This window comes from Genypterus blacodes, unplaced genomic scaffold (genome assembly GCF_046128005.1).
Source record: "Genypterus blacodes isolate CSIRO-AG114 ecotype Tasmania unplaced genomic scaffold, CSIRO-AGI_Gbla_v1 ptg000019l_1, whole genome shotgun sequence".
NCBI classification, from domain to species: domain Eukaryota; kingdom Metazoa; phylum Chordata; class Actinopteri; order Ophidiiformes; family Ophidiidae; genus Genypterus; species Genypterus blacodes.
The window spans coordinates 2,477,757-2,494,410 of NW_027466832.1; the positions used below are offsets into that span (position 1 = coordinate 2,477,757).

A 16,654-nucleotide genomic window follows, 5' to 3' on the forward strand; every position below is an offset into this window, starting at 1 on the left:
ATATAGAAACGGTTGTAATTCCTACACCGTTGACCTGATTTGGATGTAAATACCCTCAAATGACAGCTGAACGTCTGTACTTGACGCACATATTGGTTGTTTCATTTGGAATCCATTGTGGTGGCGCACGTCGAAAATTGTGTCAATGTCCCAATACTTATGGACCTAACTGTATACATACACACTGTATCGAATACCAATGTGGCTATACTGTTCTAAAGAGAGTTTGTGATAGAATTATATCCAGCTGTACATACATTATTAATGGATGGGCTTCCAGCAACCCAACCACCACCCAAGCTCTCTCCGGCCACAAAATTCATACTTCACTCACACTTCACACTGTGTGTGGTGAAGCACCTTCAGGCAGTGGTTTTAATATTGTGGTTAATCGGTGTATGTCAGAATATAAATCAAAGGTTCTGGCTATAATTTAATGAATTCCGTACATATTGGAACCTCTTAATTGCTGATAGTTGTCAATAAAAATCAGTGAGTTGTGTGACACACTGGTGGGGTGGGATTGATTAATTTGAGAACAACTGAATTAACCATGTTTAGCTCAAGAGTTTCATTTCAGTGGTTTAGTCTAGATTCTAGAAAGTCTAAAAAATTGAGAATCAATATTTGATTGTAATTCCGTTTAACTCAATTTAGACTTGAAATCAAGCCAAACCAAATTTGACTAAAAAACATGAACAATTTCATAGGAATAATTATGTAAGCACCCAAACAAAGTAAATAAAGGCAGGACATATAGTATAGGTTTCATTGAAATTCATTTATCATTTGAAGAAGCACACATTTCACTCAGTTGTTGTTTGTCTCACTGCACTGTCCTCTGCTTTTATTTAGAGAGATTTATTTCCTATATACACAACCAACCCACAAATACAACCACATGAATGACAAAGTAACACCATGAAAAGAAACATAAAAAGCCTTACACTTTATTTGTGACAACATAACAGCGTTCACACTAAGAGCCGACACTTTGGCTCCTCAGGAAGTTTTTGGAGTCTTTGTTGAGATTAAGTGAATGAATGTTGGGAGCAAGTGATCTTTTATTTCACTGTTCCGGCTGCAATGAATGTGATTGAGACCAATAACGTGTGTTAGTGCTGTAAAATTCACATACTAATTATTACAGCAGAAAGGTGAAAGCAAACGTTTCAGTAGTTTGGTGGTGCTGAGTCTGATCAGCAAACTGGGGAAAGATGAGCAAATCCAGCGAGAGGGACATTTGGATCCACATTGGAGGTCATGGAGAAGTGGTTGGTTGATGTCTTACGGCGATGTCACTCTGCGGGAGGCGTCTCTGGAGGTTCCCGATTCACTAAAGTAATAGAAAAGTGTTTTTATTGAATTATTACTCCTGTATGAAAGACAAATAGTTTTTAAGTAACAATGTGCATAAGACTTATTCAGGGCATCATTGTGATTGCTGACCCCTAGTGGTATAAATGCATAATCGATTCTTGATCGACCAGATGCTATTACTTTAGGAAAGTGTTTAAAATGTGTTTACGTATTAGAGCTGGAGGCGTGTTTCATTACCTTCTTCACGTGCCTTCATTCTTGCAACAAAGTTGTAACTCTTATTCCTGCGATAGTTCTCATAAGGGTCATCTAGTGACACCCCAACTCCTTTGTACTGGTCCCACTTGTCCCGCACACCTCCCCCTTTGATGGGGTCTTGGATACCTTGTTCCTTAGCCCCCAAACCCCCTGAGCCACTCCAGCCTACAAACAGATAATTAAGTAGAAAGGCAAGAACAAATGAGTAGATATATAACGTATGAATGAACATGAAGAGTGCCAGAGTGGCTAGCTTCCAGGGTTTCATGTGAATTGGAATGAACATTTTATCAATCTTCATTATTATTTTCTTGAAAGAAGTTTCTTGAAGAGTTGAGATGTGCAGTTGCTAAACTCCATTTGTGGGCTGCACATTCAGATAACTCAAATCAGCTGATTTAGATTTATGGAAATGAGATATCTTAATATTTCCTGTCCTTCCCTTTAAAACAAGAACCTGCCTATCATGTTTCTGAGCCCTGCATGATAGCCCAATGATAAAACAGACATGCTGCTCTGCAAATATTGTCTACTGTGCAATTTCTAGAGATGAAACATAGTGATAACATAAAGATCATATAAGTCTATCTACTCTTTGGTTTCTGCTTGTAGTTTTTAAAATTCAAAAATAGAAATAGCACACTTTTGTTACAACCTCTTTCATTTTGGTTGGTTTTTGAGTGTAATTTTGTTTTGTTTCAGTTTAGTTTGTTTCCAATTCACGCTTCTAGTTTTGTTTTGATTTTCACTAAAAAAATGCTTTTACTTTTCTTTTTAATTTCAGTTTTCATTACTTGCAACTTTTCTAAATGTTCACATTATGACTTAAAATGCACTGTTTCTATCATGTAGAAGAAAAATGCAGATGAAGAGCGTACCCATCTTCATGAGGAGCTGATGGCCTTTGTTCTCCTCACCAAGCCTGTTATCCCCAGTGAGTTTGGAGGGAGGAGCACCTAGAACTGAAGTGGAGCTGTGAAGAGAACAGGAGTAGTAGTCATCATCATTATTATACAACACCACACATGGCCTTTCGTGAAATCCAATCATTAAAGAGCAGAAATTTGAAAAACTTACGAAGGGGAGGAGCTACGGGACTTCTCTCGCCCGCGACGTCTCTTGGTGGGTGAGCGAGATCGGGATCTGGATTTAGAGCGAGAGTGACTGCGAGATGACCTGGATCTACTCCTGGACCTTAAGGAAGGCAGGATAAACAAGATTACTTGACACTGCTCATGACAATAAGGAAGAAGAAAATCATACAAATCTCTCCTGGCTCCTTGTTTGACCCAGAATTTGAAAACTTCTTAGGGGTATCAATACTTTTGTCCAGGCCATTTCTTTCACCATTTTAAATAATGTTACCTCGAAAAATCAAAAGCAAAGTATCAGTTAAATGGAATTTGGAATAAAGAATGGTGGATGTCAATGACTTACTTATGTCAGAGAAAGATGTGTTTTGATTTTATTGGAATGGTACCAACATTTTAGCCATGTCTGTAGAAGTTAAGACTACTTCATTGTTATATATTATTAAATGACACAATCCCATCTCACGTCTCTTGCTAGTTTTTCAATCACAGAATCCATATGTATTACGTATCATCATTCCCTTTGTATGTACAGGTTTTATTGTGATCAAATAAATGTGTGTGTTTGTTAACACACCTGGAGCGAGAGTAGGAGCGAGAGCCGCTGTGGGAACGGGATCGAGAGGAGCGCGACTGCGACCTGGAGGACTTGGAGGAGTGAGAGCTAGAGCGGGACGAAGATCTCCCTCTGCTGCGAGAACGACTCCTGGAGTGGCTCCCTACACGGACACTGGCAAAAGGAATGGAGCAGGTGAGGTCCAAAGAAACAAGTCATGGGAACAGGAACTTGACAAAAAATGTGTGGAACATTATAGACAGTAACAATCTGTGAGCACATATACCGGAGAGAGACAGGGAAGGAGCCACAAGGTAAAGGAACACGAGGTTGATGATATGACTAAGATGATATGAATTACCTGTTGCGTTTCTCCTGTCCTTTTTTCCTCCTGGCTCTCATCTTGGCCCTGAAGAACTCATACAGGCCATTCTGTTCCCAGCCTTCACTGGCAGAAACAAATCACAGCTATCTGTAAACTCAGGTTCTATAGCCATTTTCTCTTGATATCAATCTCTGATGTTAATGAACTGCTATCATAGGTACATCAGAAACTGATCTACTTGCTGCACATTGATGTAGTTGATGTACCCATGGTATCAGCTCATAAAACACAGTCACCTGACAAAAGAAACAGCTTCTCAGTCCTAATACATGGAATGGAAGGAAATACTTAACTTAACTACATAAAAGCACAGAAATGCACTGAAGTCTGTCCAGTAGACGTTATCGTGTGTGTACCTGTTTCGGGGCCTATCATGAGATGGAGGGCTGTAGAACGCTTCCACAGCAGCAAGCAGCCGGTCACTGGGTGGCATGGGAGGGGGCAAGCGGATGTCTTTCGGGTCCAGCGGTTTATAATCACAGTCCTCAAGCTGAGCGATAGATGGAAACAATTAAGAAACAACCAGAAGGATCTTGGCACAGGCTGAGCACTTTACAGGGTGTAATATGACGCAAAGTACAAAAGTGTGCTGTGTGTTAAATATCTTGTCTTTGTAGTGTATTCAATTGAATACAGGCTGAAAAGGATTTGCAAATCATTGTATTCTGTTTTTATTTACGTTTTACACAACGTCCCAACTTCATTGGAATTGGGGTTTGCAGATGCACACACACATACATGCAGAAACATTAAAAGGCAAGTATTTTTCAAATGCCCTAACCCAGGGGTGTCAAACTCAGGCCCGCGTGCCAAATCTGGCCCGCGGTGTAATTATATTTGGCCTGCATGATCATATCAAGTGTGTATCAGAGCTGGCCCACCAGCACAAAAACTCTAGCTCTCGCTGGAAATAATTCTAATCATGTTCACACACTTGGAATCACATCAGAAGGAAAGTACCGACCTTGACTAGTGGCGCCATGAGACCAGCTGGCAGGTCAAAGTAGGGAACATTAGGGACCAGACTGGGGTCATCATGGACCGGGTGCTGCCGGTGACGCATGTGAGGTGAATGGCCATTGAAGCCGTGCGGAGGTGGGCCAAAGTCTGGGTGCTGCGCTCCTCCTCCGCCTCCTCCGCCACCTCCTCCTCCGCCACCACCTCCTCCGCCACCGCCACCGCCACCACTACCTCCTCCACCACCGCCACTGCCTCCGCCACCTCCTCCGCCACCTCCGCCTCCACCGCCGCCTCCGCCGCCGCCTCCACCTCCGCCCCCACCCCAGGGAGGATGCTCAGCACCCATACCTGGGGGAGGAAGCCTCTGGTTGGGATGATGATGGGAAGGAGGACCGATATCTATCAAATAGATGGATTTGGTTAGACTACACAAAAAGGACTACTACAATATAGTAATTGATATTGATATGGGAACTGGGGGAGAGTAGACGCCTGCACAGTGCTGACATTTATGAACAAATGAGGCTAGAAACAATTGTGTCGCTCAAATTGCACTGAATGAGCCAGCAGATAATACCACTTTGCAAGAAAATGTTGCTTTACAGGCAAACTACGTGAAAACAAAGCTTTCCGAGAGCATTTGAATGGTTCTATGTTTCAATATCTGGTGTGTATATAAAAGAATGTTAATTAAATGAATCACTTACTGCCTTTGCACTCACCTCCCGGATATTCTCCCTGAGCGTAGTCAAAGCGATGAGGAGGGTAGGGTGGCCGGTCATAATGGTGTCTGGGAGGGAAGTCGTCCTGCACGAAGCGCGGTGGGAAGCGTCCAAAGTTGTGAGGCGGTGGCGGTGGCTGGTTGAACGGAGGTGGCTGCTGGTGGGGAGGGAATGGCCCTCGAAAATGGAGAGGTCTCTATAAACAGAGAGAGATAAACATTCCAGTACATGCTCCTTTTTACACATTCATTTCAATTATGTATAGAAATATATAATCGAAATATTGACATAGGGCCAAGCTTCATTCTAACAACTGATAACTTTTTTCGTGTTTTTTCTGTGTTGCTGTCAGCGTTCCCGGTGCAGGCGCCCATATATGGCGTGTCACATCTCCGTAATTGATACAATGAATGAGCCAAATATACGCGTAGTTAGTACTTATGTAAAAAAGAAAAAAGTACCAAAAGCAAAACAACAAAAATGTATAATCTATGATACGGATACAAAAATGTTATTTGGCTCACAACTCATCTTTGCACACAATTTCTTGAACAACGTTTTGATTTATCCTGCTATCATCCACACAAAGACAAACCAAGGCGAAAACATGACCTGGAAAAAGGAGCACAAGGACACAAACACTCCACACACTTACTTGCATACGCGGGGGAAAGGGAGGTTCTCTTTGGCCCCATGGAGGTTGTTCAGGCTGGTTTCCCCAGGGGGGCTGCTGGTCGTATGAGCTCCATGATGGGGGACCAGCTTCAGAGCCACCCGGTCCACTCCAGGGCCCACCTTCTCGAGGTGGGCCTCCGCTCCAGCTCCCCGGGTCCCTCTGGTCGTTCCACATCCCCTCGTGACTGTTCCAGGGAGGGCAAGGAGGGGGAGGCTGGTTCGGGTCAAAAGGAGGCTGAGTGAGAAAACATGTTAGAAAGGGCATGAGAGCGAGCTTCGTGGGCTTCGTATTCTTCTTCACTTTTACACACACCTACACTTTGCAAACCCAGAGCACTACCGAAGCTTTGGGCCATGTATATGTGAAACTATGTGTTGTTGTATTGGGCAAGGGTTTTCAAGTCATCTCATTTAACATCTCTGTATTCTCCAATCAGATCCTCAGACGTCATCATTTCCCCCTGGTTTCACTCTTTAATAGGTGCATCTTGTTGTTGATCTGTGCTACTATTGGCCTCAGCCACACAACAACTTCCAATAAAAAGCACAAAGCACAAAGCAGAGCACTAACAAAGACGCGTACACAAACAAAGCTTCTCACCGGCTGGTTGGGGTTCCAGGGGCCAATGTGCTGAGGGTTGTACCAAGTGGGTTTGGTGGGGGGAATATCTGATGGTCCGCTTGGGTTGCTGGGGTCCTGTTGCCGGGATGAAGCTCCATCAAACTCCCCTGGAGGAGGACCTGACATGGGAGCCTTCACATCCTCTAATCACAACACACAACGACACAGGACAGTAAAACAATTGCGAATTGTGCGTCGTGTGTCTCTGTTGGCAATATTCAGATTCTGTCAGCATCCTTCTGGCAGAGATAAGGTTTTCTTTTTTGCCAATCATATTCCCCTGATATTTCCATGATGTCATACGTAAAGCAGTAATGAAGCAATGTTAACTAAATCTTAAGGTCAAGGTATTGTGTTTACTATATTGTGTATACTATAACACCCTGTCAGACAGATCAGCAGACCTGTTCTGTTTTATATGAGCAGGCTGCTGTCTGGTATGACTCGTATATAGATAAAAACAGATTCCCGTTGGAGTGAAAATGCTATGCTAGTTGTTTAGCGGTTTAGATAAATGTTGTGTTTTCTCACCTGATTGTGTGATAACAGGTGAGGCCTTTTCAGCGTCTGCAGAGATAGCAAGCTGGCCAACGGCAGCAGATTGTGGCTGGTGAGGTGTGCCGTGCTTCAAACTGCCAACAAACTCTTCATGCTGGGTCTTTAGAGCCTGAATCTGCTGCTGGAAGGCTAGCTGGATCGGCTGCACTGCTGCTGCATACTCGGTTATCAGCGATGCCTTCCAGAGAGAAAATAGGTGAGTAAAGAAGGAAAAACTGGTGATATCCTGTAAAAAACACCTGGGAGTTTAAGTTCCCTCACCTGGTACTGGCCGAGACCCAGTGCAGGATTCTGGAGTTGTTGAATGGTTTCATCATCAAAGTAGCTGTTCTTCTCCCAAAGCTGCAAAAGCTGGGAAGTAGAAAATAATGGGTAATGTTTTGTTTGTTTTTTTAAACTAAAAAATGTGACTGTATGGTACTGACATGTGATTTTCCATTTCGGTAACATCCAGAACAAGGAGAAAGCACTATATAAATACATTTAACCATATTCTTACAAAAGTCTCCCTGTTTTATCACTTAGTTCATGTTAGCAAACTCTAAATTTGTTTCTGTACTGTATTGTAATTTTGTCATGCAAAAATGTTGAATGAGGTCTCTGTAAAGGTTCTCAGTCATCCAGGTCATGGTATCCAAAGAACAGAGACTCTTGGGCAACTGGACTTCAACTTCAACTACAACTTAAGTTTCTGAACTACAGAAGCCTTTCGGATGAGAGGTGAAACGTCTTCCAGCCTTTACTAGCAAGTCTAAGTGCCTGAGATTTACTTTTCCTTGAATGAGGTCAATTTCTACAGCATAAATTCTATTTGTTCAGCAAAATCATGATGTAATCACCACTCTGTTACTCTTTATTTCATATTTATACTTTATAACAGTTTTAAAATACTGAATAATGCTTAAGTAGCTGATCCGTCAATATTTCACAATATAAGCCATCCAGTAATGTAGGAAGCAAAATCCATTCCCTAGTGTGTAAGTGTGCTTTCAAACCCAGCAGGTTACCCTTGTGATCTTCTGCTGCTTCTCCTCCTCTACAGCCAGGAAGCTGGTACAGTAGATGGGAACCACAACCTTCTGTAGCGCAGCCAACAGGTCCTTCTGCTGCTTACGCTGGCTGAAAGGACACGGGAAAAAAATAAAACACACATATAGTATATATAGTTTTCTAATTTAACACTCACTACGAAATAATATGCAATTTTAACCAATATTTGTTTTATGTCTGCAAAATGTTATTTTAAGATTAAGGTAATCTCTTTTACATTAAGAATGTATTAAATTCTACCCTTTTCACAGTACCTAGTATACTCAATACAGTATACACACTTTATTTAACACAATGACATATTTATCAACATGCATGGTTGAACGTGCCACATTTCTTGTGGTCCACAACCACTCAGTAATTGTCACTGCAGCCTGAGCCATGTGACTTATTGCCCGTCTCAAATTCTTCCCTTGTACTCCTAGTTCTGCAAATAAGGACCAAGGCTGCTCTGCATGCTGCATCCACAAGGAGGAGTGCAGGTGTCCTTCCCTTTTGCTCCACTTCTCAAATTGAATTTCAGTATTTGAGCCTCTTCCTCTTTGGCCTAACCCAGTTCAGTTTGAGAAGACTACCAAGTCAATTTCTCAATTGTCAGTGTCCTCAGTGAGCAGTGCAGGTATCCCAGCAACAGTCTCAGCCCAAAACAAGATAGCACAAACACAAGTGGGCAAACATGTGGTGGCGTTGGTAGAGGAGATGGAGGCAAAATACAGAGAGTCTTCATTCACCTGCTCTTTTACCATCTTTTTGAATCTTACCAATTACAAAAAAAGGATGTTTAGCTTATCGATAAGTAATGGTTAAGTAGACTTGTTTTTAGTAGAACGTACACTTGGACTCTATTCACACTAAACAGAGAAAACAGAGAGCTTTGTGTTTGTATATATGAAGGTTCATTTACCAGTGATGAAGGACATCATTGGTCAAATAAATCAGGTGTAGACGGAGTTCAAAATGCGCGGCATCAGCAATAATGCGATTGCGTAGATGTGATGTCATCAGTTCACAGTGTGGGGGAGACTTCGCATTGCTGAACATCCAGTTCTTACCGGCCTAAAAGGTGAGAGAGAGACGTAGAGATAAACACAGTAAGACAAGAAGTAAACCAATTCTACCAATACCAGAAATTGATACATATAAAAAGGGTGAGAAAAATCCAAGTTAGCTTACAGAGATGGCATCCTTGGTACAAGTTTCAATGATGGGTTGCAACAGGTTATCAAATTCGGTGATGTCCAATTGCGTTTCCACTAGCAGCTTTTGGCTTTGCTGCTCCATAGCCAACGCTATTGCTGCTGTCACTTGCTCCTAATTCCAACAAAAGGTTAAGAAAAACATTGATTACATCTTATCAAACAGTCAGACTTCTCAAGATTTTGATTGATGGGGCTGAGATAAAATGTGAAATTAACTGTGAGGTTGGCTCTCTGACAAATATTGCATTGCACTATTCTGTTGCCAAAACAATACAATATGTTCTGTGATTTGATTCTTAAAGCTGATGAATTTTGCTTAAAATTATGAATTGAACAATTATTAGATCTTGAGGTCTGCCTATGATAGCCACGTGTGTCAAGTGTGTCAAATCATACACTGATTTCCATACAAGTACAACATTTGGTCATTAGAAAAGAAATTGTATTTAGCTGCTGATTAAATTATTTTAAATGTATTCCCAATTTTTTTCCTTTATAGTATTTCTGTAGCATTTATACCTTGTGACAGTGTTCAGATGAACAACATGTAAGCTTAACCACCACTCCACTCTTTCAAACAATATGGAGACCTTTGGGCGGGGACGGGAATGTCCCTGATGTTGTGGGTCTGTAAAGCCCTTTACAGACCCACAACATGGGATGTGATATTGGGATATACAAATTGACCTGACTCATGGAGTGATGCATCAGAATGATTGTTTCATCAATTTGGAAACAACTAAAACTATTCAATTCATTGATTTTTTGGGGGATTTTTTGATTGTTTTATTTCAACAGTGATCCTACTCCGCTGTCGTAGTTTTGACAGGAGGAATGGAGTAAAGGTGTATATATATGTATGGGGTCCAAATACAAAGGGCCACACACACAAATATGTAAATAAAAATGATATCCCTCATTTTATTATTTTGATGACCTTTGCTTGCTTGTATCATGACATCCCTTCTGAAGAATGACGGGTTACATTTACATGAACATTAGCACAAAACTGAATGTGCAATGTTTAACAGTTCAATAGAACTAGCAGAGTGGACATTAACATTCTGTAAGTGTCTGATGCAAATGTGAAACAATCTTTCTTGTCATTTATAAAGGTAACATTCGTAATTTCTGATGTTATTTTGTATTCTACCTTATTCTGTACCTGTCTAAGTGTGTGTAGATGTTGCTCCTGCTGCTGCAGATTCCACTGGCTCTGCTGTATGAGCTCATCAAGGGAAGGTGTAACCAGGGGAGGAATTGCAGGTGGAGCAGTCATGGGCATTGGTGGAGGAGGGACATCAACAAGGTCTTGGGTGGCCGAGTTGAAGAGATCTGCTAAATGACAGAGGTGGTTGTAATGGCTGTCACGGAGGCTTAGTGAATTTGCTGACATGATGCAAATTGTGTAAAAGCAGAACCTGTGTAGTTCGGTCAGTGCCACAGAAAACATTACCAAATCAGGTGACTTAAAAAAGATCAAATAAGACACAACCAAAACTTTTATCTGTCTTCTAACCAAACTGATATTTTGAATGGCTAATGTTACACTGAAAGGCTCAATATGATATAATCAACACCCTGACCTCCAATACCCACATTTCTTTGAGTTGATAATTATAGCATTGTTAACATGCATTTATTTAGTTACCCCAACAGGTGTGTTTCTTGGCTTAAAAAGAAATGTGCAATCATTAAGACAGGAGTCTGGAAGATTATGGAGTGAGCTAATGGGCCTCCCCCCTCCTACCTGATCCACCCTGCTTGAACATGACTTGATTGACAGTTGAGGGACCGATTCCCCTTGTGGTAAGTAATGGTATTTTTGGGGGATGCAAAGTTTCTTTTTTCTCAAATCGGACTCAACTAATGATCCATCAACGATATGCAGAAACAAAATGGCGTTCCAACTTTCAACTGCATACAATTCAAATGACGACTCAGGGTCCCAATAAATACCTTCAGATTTATATTCCTCCCCGTCGTGGGCCGAGGGATCTATGTGGAGAAAAGCACATTTTAAAATTCATTTCAGCAGCATTACATGATTGACATAACTCCATGCAAACTTAATCAACACTGGGGGGTTATTTTTGGCAATTATTGATAAAATTATTATGAAAAGCTCCAGCTGAGCCAACGGTGAAAACATAGCCTGAAAGATGGCAGCATGTAGGTACACTCTTTTTGCAGATCAGAACTGACATGTTAGTAGTCATTAAAAGCTACTGAAGGCATCAATGAAAATCAATAAGTATACAAGTGTTAGGTATACACGTGATGCTAACTACTTTAAAGACAATGTAGTGCAAAACAGTAAACCTGTAGTGTAGTTTGCAAATGAAATGCTACAACCCTGTTTGTTTTTACGGGCGTTTACGTGGTGCCTTTGATTGTTTTGTTTTCTTAAATACTATCTCCTCCATTGAGTTCTTAAAGGAAGAAGATTAAGACAATGATAAATCATCCACAAACACCATGCTAAGCTTATGTGTGGATTACAGTTTGGACGGTGGACTGTGGCATTAACTACATACGCTGCTGTTGCTCCATAACAAGCTTGCACTTGTAGTAGCTGAAATAGTCCCCGCCAAAGAGAAAGGAAAACTTGGGGTTGTCCTTCTGTTTCTCCATCGTCATCTTTTCAAACTCTGGTCCATTTCGTGCGACAAACTGGGCCAGTTTGTCAATCACATTCCTCAGCTCTTGATCTGCATCAAAACAGACGGGAAAATTAAAAGTTGGGACACTTTGAGATCTGTCAATCAAGGGGGAAAAAAGCGTTTAGTTCACTCATTCCGGTGTTAAAGTCTGCTTTGTTGTTGTTTTGCCACACAATTTCACAAGATTAATTTCATTACATAGTGTAATGAATTCACTGTTGTAAGCCTAGGTTAACAATGTGGCAGGATGACATGTAAAACACGCTGTATGCAACAAACAGTGGATTTAATCAAAGTATTCTTATTTCACAAATGCAGTAATGCTGGTGGTCCCGAAGGATGTGAAAATGAATATAACTTTAATAAATAATTTGCAGTTAAAAAAACTAAAACAATGTGTTCAACTGTTCACATTGAGCTTTCGATTTGGGCTGTGTGTGACATCAGTCTGAACACATGATATAGATTTGTGAAAGACCTCGTTCAAACTAACATCAAATGTAGTCTGCACAGAGGTTACAGCATCTCATGGACATTTGCCCTCGGCTCTCCAACTAAACATAAAAACCTCAGGCGTCGCATGTATAGTATATTCTGGTTAGCTTTATGCTAGCTACGTTGGTTAGCCAGCAAATGACAACCCTGGAATGTCGACACAAAGGAACTAACGGAATATAGATGAACTGGAATAGCAATGATTACATCAGTGGTTATGTGGATATTGTTGTGAACAAATACATGCATGTTTGGCAATTACGGCACACATGAACAGTGTTCAGTAGGAAGTCTTGATAGCATGGTTGCTAACCACTTTAAATGAAAATCGTAAAACGATGCAAAGCAGTACTCACCATCAGGTGGAATCGGGATATCCATGATTATCTCCAGTTGCAACGAAGACACCAAAATGAATTCCCTTTTTTTATTGAAGGACTAATACAATACTTACTATAAAATGGGCCCAAAGCATGAAGTATTACCATTTAGAGGAAGAACCCACAACAATAAGTGCCCGCCGCCCGGAAAATTACGGTCTCCTTTGTCCACAGCGCCCCCTGTAGGTCGGTGGACTGTCTTACATAGTTCTTTTCTTTTCTTTTTTTTGGCGTTCACTCCGAGTGTAATCCAGCCCTCAGCAGGGGGTTCTCTGGCTCCCGGCTCATGTAGGCATATACAAGAATGAGGACGCTGTTAAGGAAGCATAAAAAACTATCAAACCGAAGGTACTAGCTCTGGAAATACTGTATGGAAGGGTTGAGTTCAAGCGCTTTCTACAACAAGGAAAAGCAAAGCTAGGGCAAAAAGAATTATGTTTCAAAATGGAAACAAGCTGAGTAGTGCAATAGTAATGCATGTTTTAAAATCAAGAAGACCTATTGCCTTAATCTCACGTTCATTTAAAACAATGGAATGAGTGGTCACAGAGAGATTGACGTATAGCCTTGAAAGTGTTTTGGACAGCATTTGGACAAGCCTGTGAAATACTGGGAGAATAAAGTCTGGTCAGATGAGAGCAAAATTTAACTCTTTGGATGCCATAATACACATCATGTTTGGAGGACAAATGGCACTGCACATTACCCCGAAAAAACCATAAAAACAGTGAAGTTTGGAGGGGTCAGCATCGTGGTTTGGGGCTGTTTTTCAGCATACGGTACTGGCAAAGTTCATATAATTGAAGCAAGGATGAATGGAATAATGTACAGAGATATTCCTTTTTTTTTTCTCCAGCTTATTGAATGAAGAGGAACCAAACTGTTTGAACAGGTATGTCTGTGTGTGTCTGTGTGCGTGTGCCTGTGGCAAAGTGAAGGATGTTGTTGGAATTATTAGTCTTTGTGTCTGTGTAAACTCCAATGAAACCATTTACAGAAAGTCATTTGTCTCATCCACCCCTCCCATCCTCTTCTCTTACACCAACTAACCTCATATCCTCCTTCACTACATCCATATATCTCCTCTTTGGTCTTCCTCTAGGCCTCCTGCCTGGCAGTTCCCACCTTAGCATCCTTTCCCCAATAAATTCACTATCATATATATTCATACACACATATGATACAAACATAGATCATATGTGGAAGCAGCACAATTTAGAATTTTATCAGCACAAGTACCTGCTTGACCTCAGGATGACCTTTGTTACAATTGCCAATATCTTGAAAATGGAGGCAGCACAAATGATGTTTTTTCCAGCACAAATCCTTTTTTATTATTTGAAGAATGTGGTTGAGCCAACTTCACTCTCATCCAGCGATGACGTGACTGGAACAGGATGGCCACTTTGATTGTCCTTTACTTGTCTCCATTGTTCTGAAGTTATTTTTTCTTCCAGAATTGACTGTACTTGTCAGCCTTGAAGTCATCTTCATACTGGACTGACGCCTGCCTTGGCGTCTTAACTTCTCTCTTCTTCTGTCGTGCTCGACGTTCCTCCTCAGACAGATTGGACAGATCCACAGGCATCTAACAGACACACAGGTTTGTAAGTAAAGCATATCCATGGATACAACATCTAGTGCAAGGGAGCATGTCAAAGAACAGAAAAGGGGACTGGGACGGGGGGCGTGATCCATGAACACTTTACAGGACAGAAACTTGGCCAAAGGCTTGTACAGTGTTTTTTTTTGTGTGCGTCATGTTTTTTTCTTATATTAAATGTTGTACATATTTGTTTTGTTGATTTCTATACAATGTTTTTGGATAGATATATCTCTTGATACTGTTTGTGATAAAATAACATCAAACAGTGTTCACCTGATATATTATATATTATATTACAATCATTTGGCAGACGCTTTTATCCAAAGCGACTTACATTACAGTTACCACCCTTCGCAGAGGGGGGAGCAATTGAGGGTTTGGTGCCTTGCTCAGGGGCACCTCGGCAGGGGCTCGAACCGGCAACCCTCCGGTTCCCAAGCAGAAGCTCTACCCACTGAGCCACTGCCTCCCCACCTGATAAGTCCTACTTCCTCGCGAAACTATACAAGGGCTGTAAAATGTGGTTAAAGAGTAAAGTAAGATACAGAGATATAAGGTTTAGGTTGCAGGCTGCCGACGTCAAATGTTAAGATGAAGATGTTGTAATACAGAACTAAAAGTTTGTAGACACTGTGTCTCTTCAATTAACATTTCTAAGCAAGATGAACTTGTTTTGAGAAAAATATTGTGAAATTATGAAAATGTCCTAATGTAGCAACCACACATCTCTATTGTCTCTGGGAATTCCAAACCCTATTTCTCATTTTAACTATTTAATAAAAAATCTTATCCACTGATGTGCGTAGATCAGAAGCAGGGATGCTCTGTGTACAGCGAGCCTAGAAGGATAGTGAAGAAGAGGGTCCTAACAAGATGCTCCACTGAGCATTTGCCACGCAAGGAAAGAAGAGCTCGACATCAGATAGCTCTTACAAAGAATCTATTCTGAGGTACGTTAACATGCTAAAGATTTGGCCGCACGTCTCACTGCTGCCCTGTATGTGTAGACAATAGTAGAATTGTGACTGTAATTGAAATTCTACCTTGATCAGTGGCAAATCTGAGTGTAAATCAACACAAGAGTCAAATGAAAAAAGATCTTCTGAACACTTCATGCACAACAAGAATACAGTTTTGCACTGACATCGAGACAGAATGAATTAGGGCACACACTGACCATCAGGATCCGTCGAGGTTCTTTGTATTTGATGTTGATCATGGATCCATCAGGCCGGACCAGCAGAACAGGGTAGAGTCGCTCATATTTCTGACGTCCACAACGGACCACTGACGCCCTGTTGGAATTCAGCTGAGGTGTGTGTGTGTGGAGCGGTGAAGCCTGGACAAGCTGGAGTGTGGATGTCCGCACTAGAAATGCACACCTGCATGCACGCACACACACACACACACACACAACCATGTCCACAAAGAGACAAGAGAATAGGTGAGATACAGTTACGTAGTAAAGGCCAGACTAACGCTTCCTAGGAGACCAGGGACATCCAAGTCTCCAAGGGGCATTAATGGTGAAAATAAATACCTATTCACCAGCCAAGGGCTTCAACGAATGACAGCTTTCTTGGGCAATTCATGAGCAATATTGAAGCGCCCCTCAACAGATTAATTATAAATTCGGCCCTTATTCTCATTTAGTGACATAGCAGCTGTCTGCCAACGTGTTATCATGATAAATTGCCTAACAACAGATGGAAATCAATGAGTCAATCCGCTAGATCTCTGCGGCTTGTGGTCACATTAGCTAACGTGACGTCGATGAGTCGAAATATGATTGAAAACCTTCACGAGTAATTTCAGATTAACGTGTTCGCATGTGATTTGACCCAATAAAGACCTTCTTTGCTGTGATATATTACAATTAGAGCGAGAAGAGACAAGCGTTAAATGAGCAAAATGCTATCTTTCTGCATCTTCTTCAGTAACATTCTTCGGCAGGTCTTACCGTGATGACAATTCCTTTAGTGCGCGACATCTAATCAAAGCCATACTAGTTGTTAGGACGACAGACAAACCTAAACTACTAAAATGTTCATGGCAGGAAGTGCTTATCCGGTAGGTCACAATGTGGAGTTCCCAGATCAAATGTCCGACTGGAA

The 16,654-nt window shown here is 41.3% G+C and overlaps 2 protein-coding genes across 2 annotated transcripts; both read right to left on the reverse strand.

Annotated features, from left to right (window-relative positions):
• Positions 1-1,021: 1,021 nt before the first annotated feature.
• Positions 1,022-13,084, reverse strand: cherp (calcium homeostasis endoplasmic reticulum protein). The gene is made up of 21 exons (XM_076141609.1): positions 12,911-13,084; positions 11,934-12,107; positions 11,356-11,394; positions 10,562-10,731; positions 9,371-9,508; positions 9,102-9,253; positions 8,155-8,266; positions 7,409-7,498; positions 7,121-7,325; positions 6,569-6,732; positions 5,948-6,202; positions 5,293-5,488; positions 4,892-4,969; positions 4,575-4,735; positions 3,967-4,100; positions 3,587-3,673; positions 3,247-3,399; positions 2,656-2,772; positions 2,457-2,551; positions 1,558-1,743; positions 1,022-1,336 (listed from the first exon to the last, which is right to left on the reverse strand). The coding sequence occupies exons 1-21, from the start codon at positions 12,933-12,935 to the stop codon at positions 1,299-1,301; spliced, it is 2,769 nt and encodes a 922-aa protein (XP_075997724.1). The 5' UTR covers positions 12,936-13,084; the 3' UTR covers positions 1,022-1,298.
• A 1,156-nt stretch (positions 13,085-14,240) lies between these two features.
• mrpl55 (mitochondrial ribosomal protein L55) lies at positions 14,241-16,636 on the reverse strand. Its single transcript, XM_076141547.1, has 3 exons — positions 16,501-16,636; positions 15,718-15,922; positions 14,241-14,522 (listed from the first exon to the last, which is right to left on the reverse strand). The coding sequence occupies exons 1-3, from the start codon at positions 16,542-16,544 to the stop codon at positions 14,376-14,378; spliced, it is 396 nt and encodes a 131-aa protein (XP_075997662.1). The 5' UTR covers positions 16,545-16,636; the 3' UTR covers positions 14,241-14,375.
• Positions 16,637-16,654: the final 18 nt, after the last annotated feature.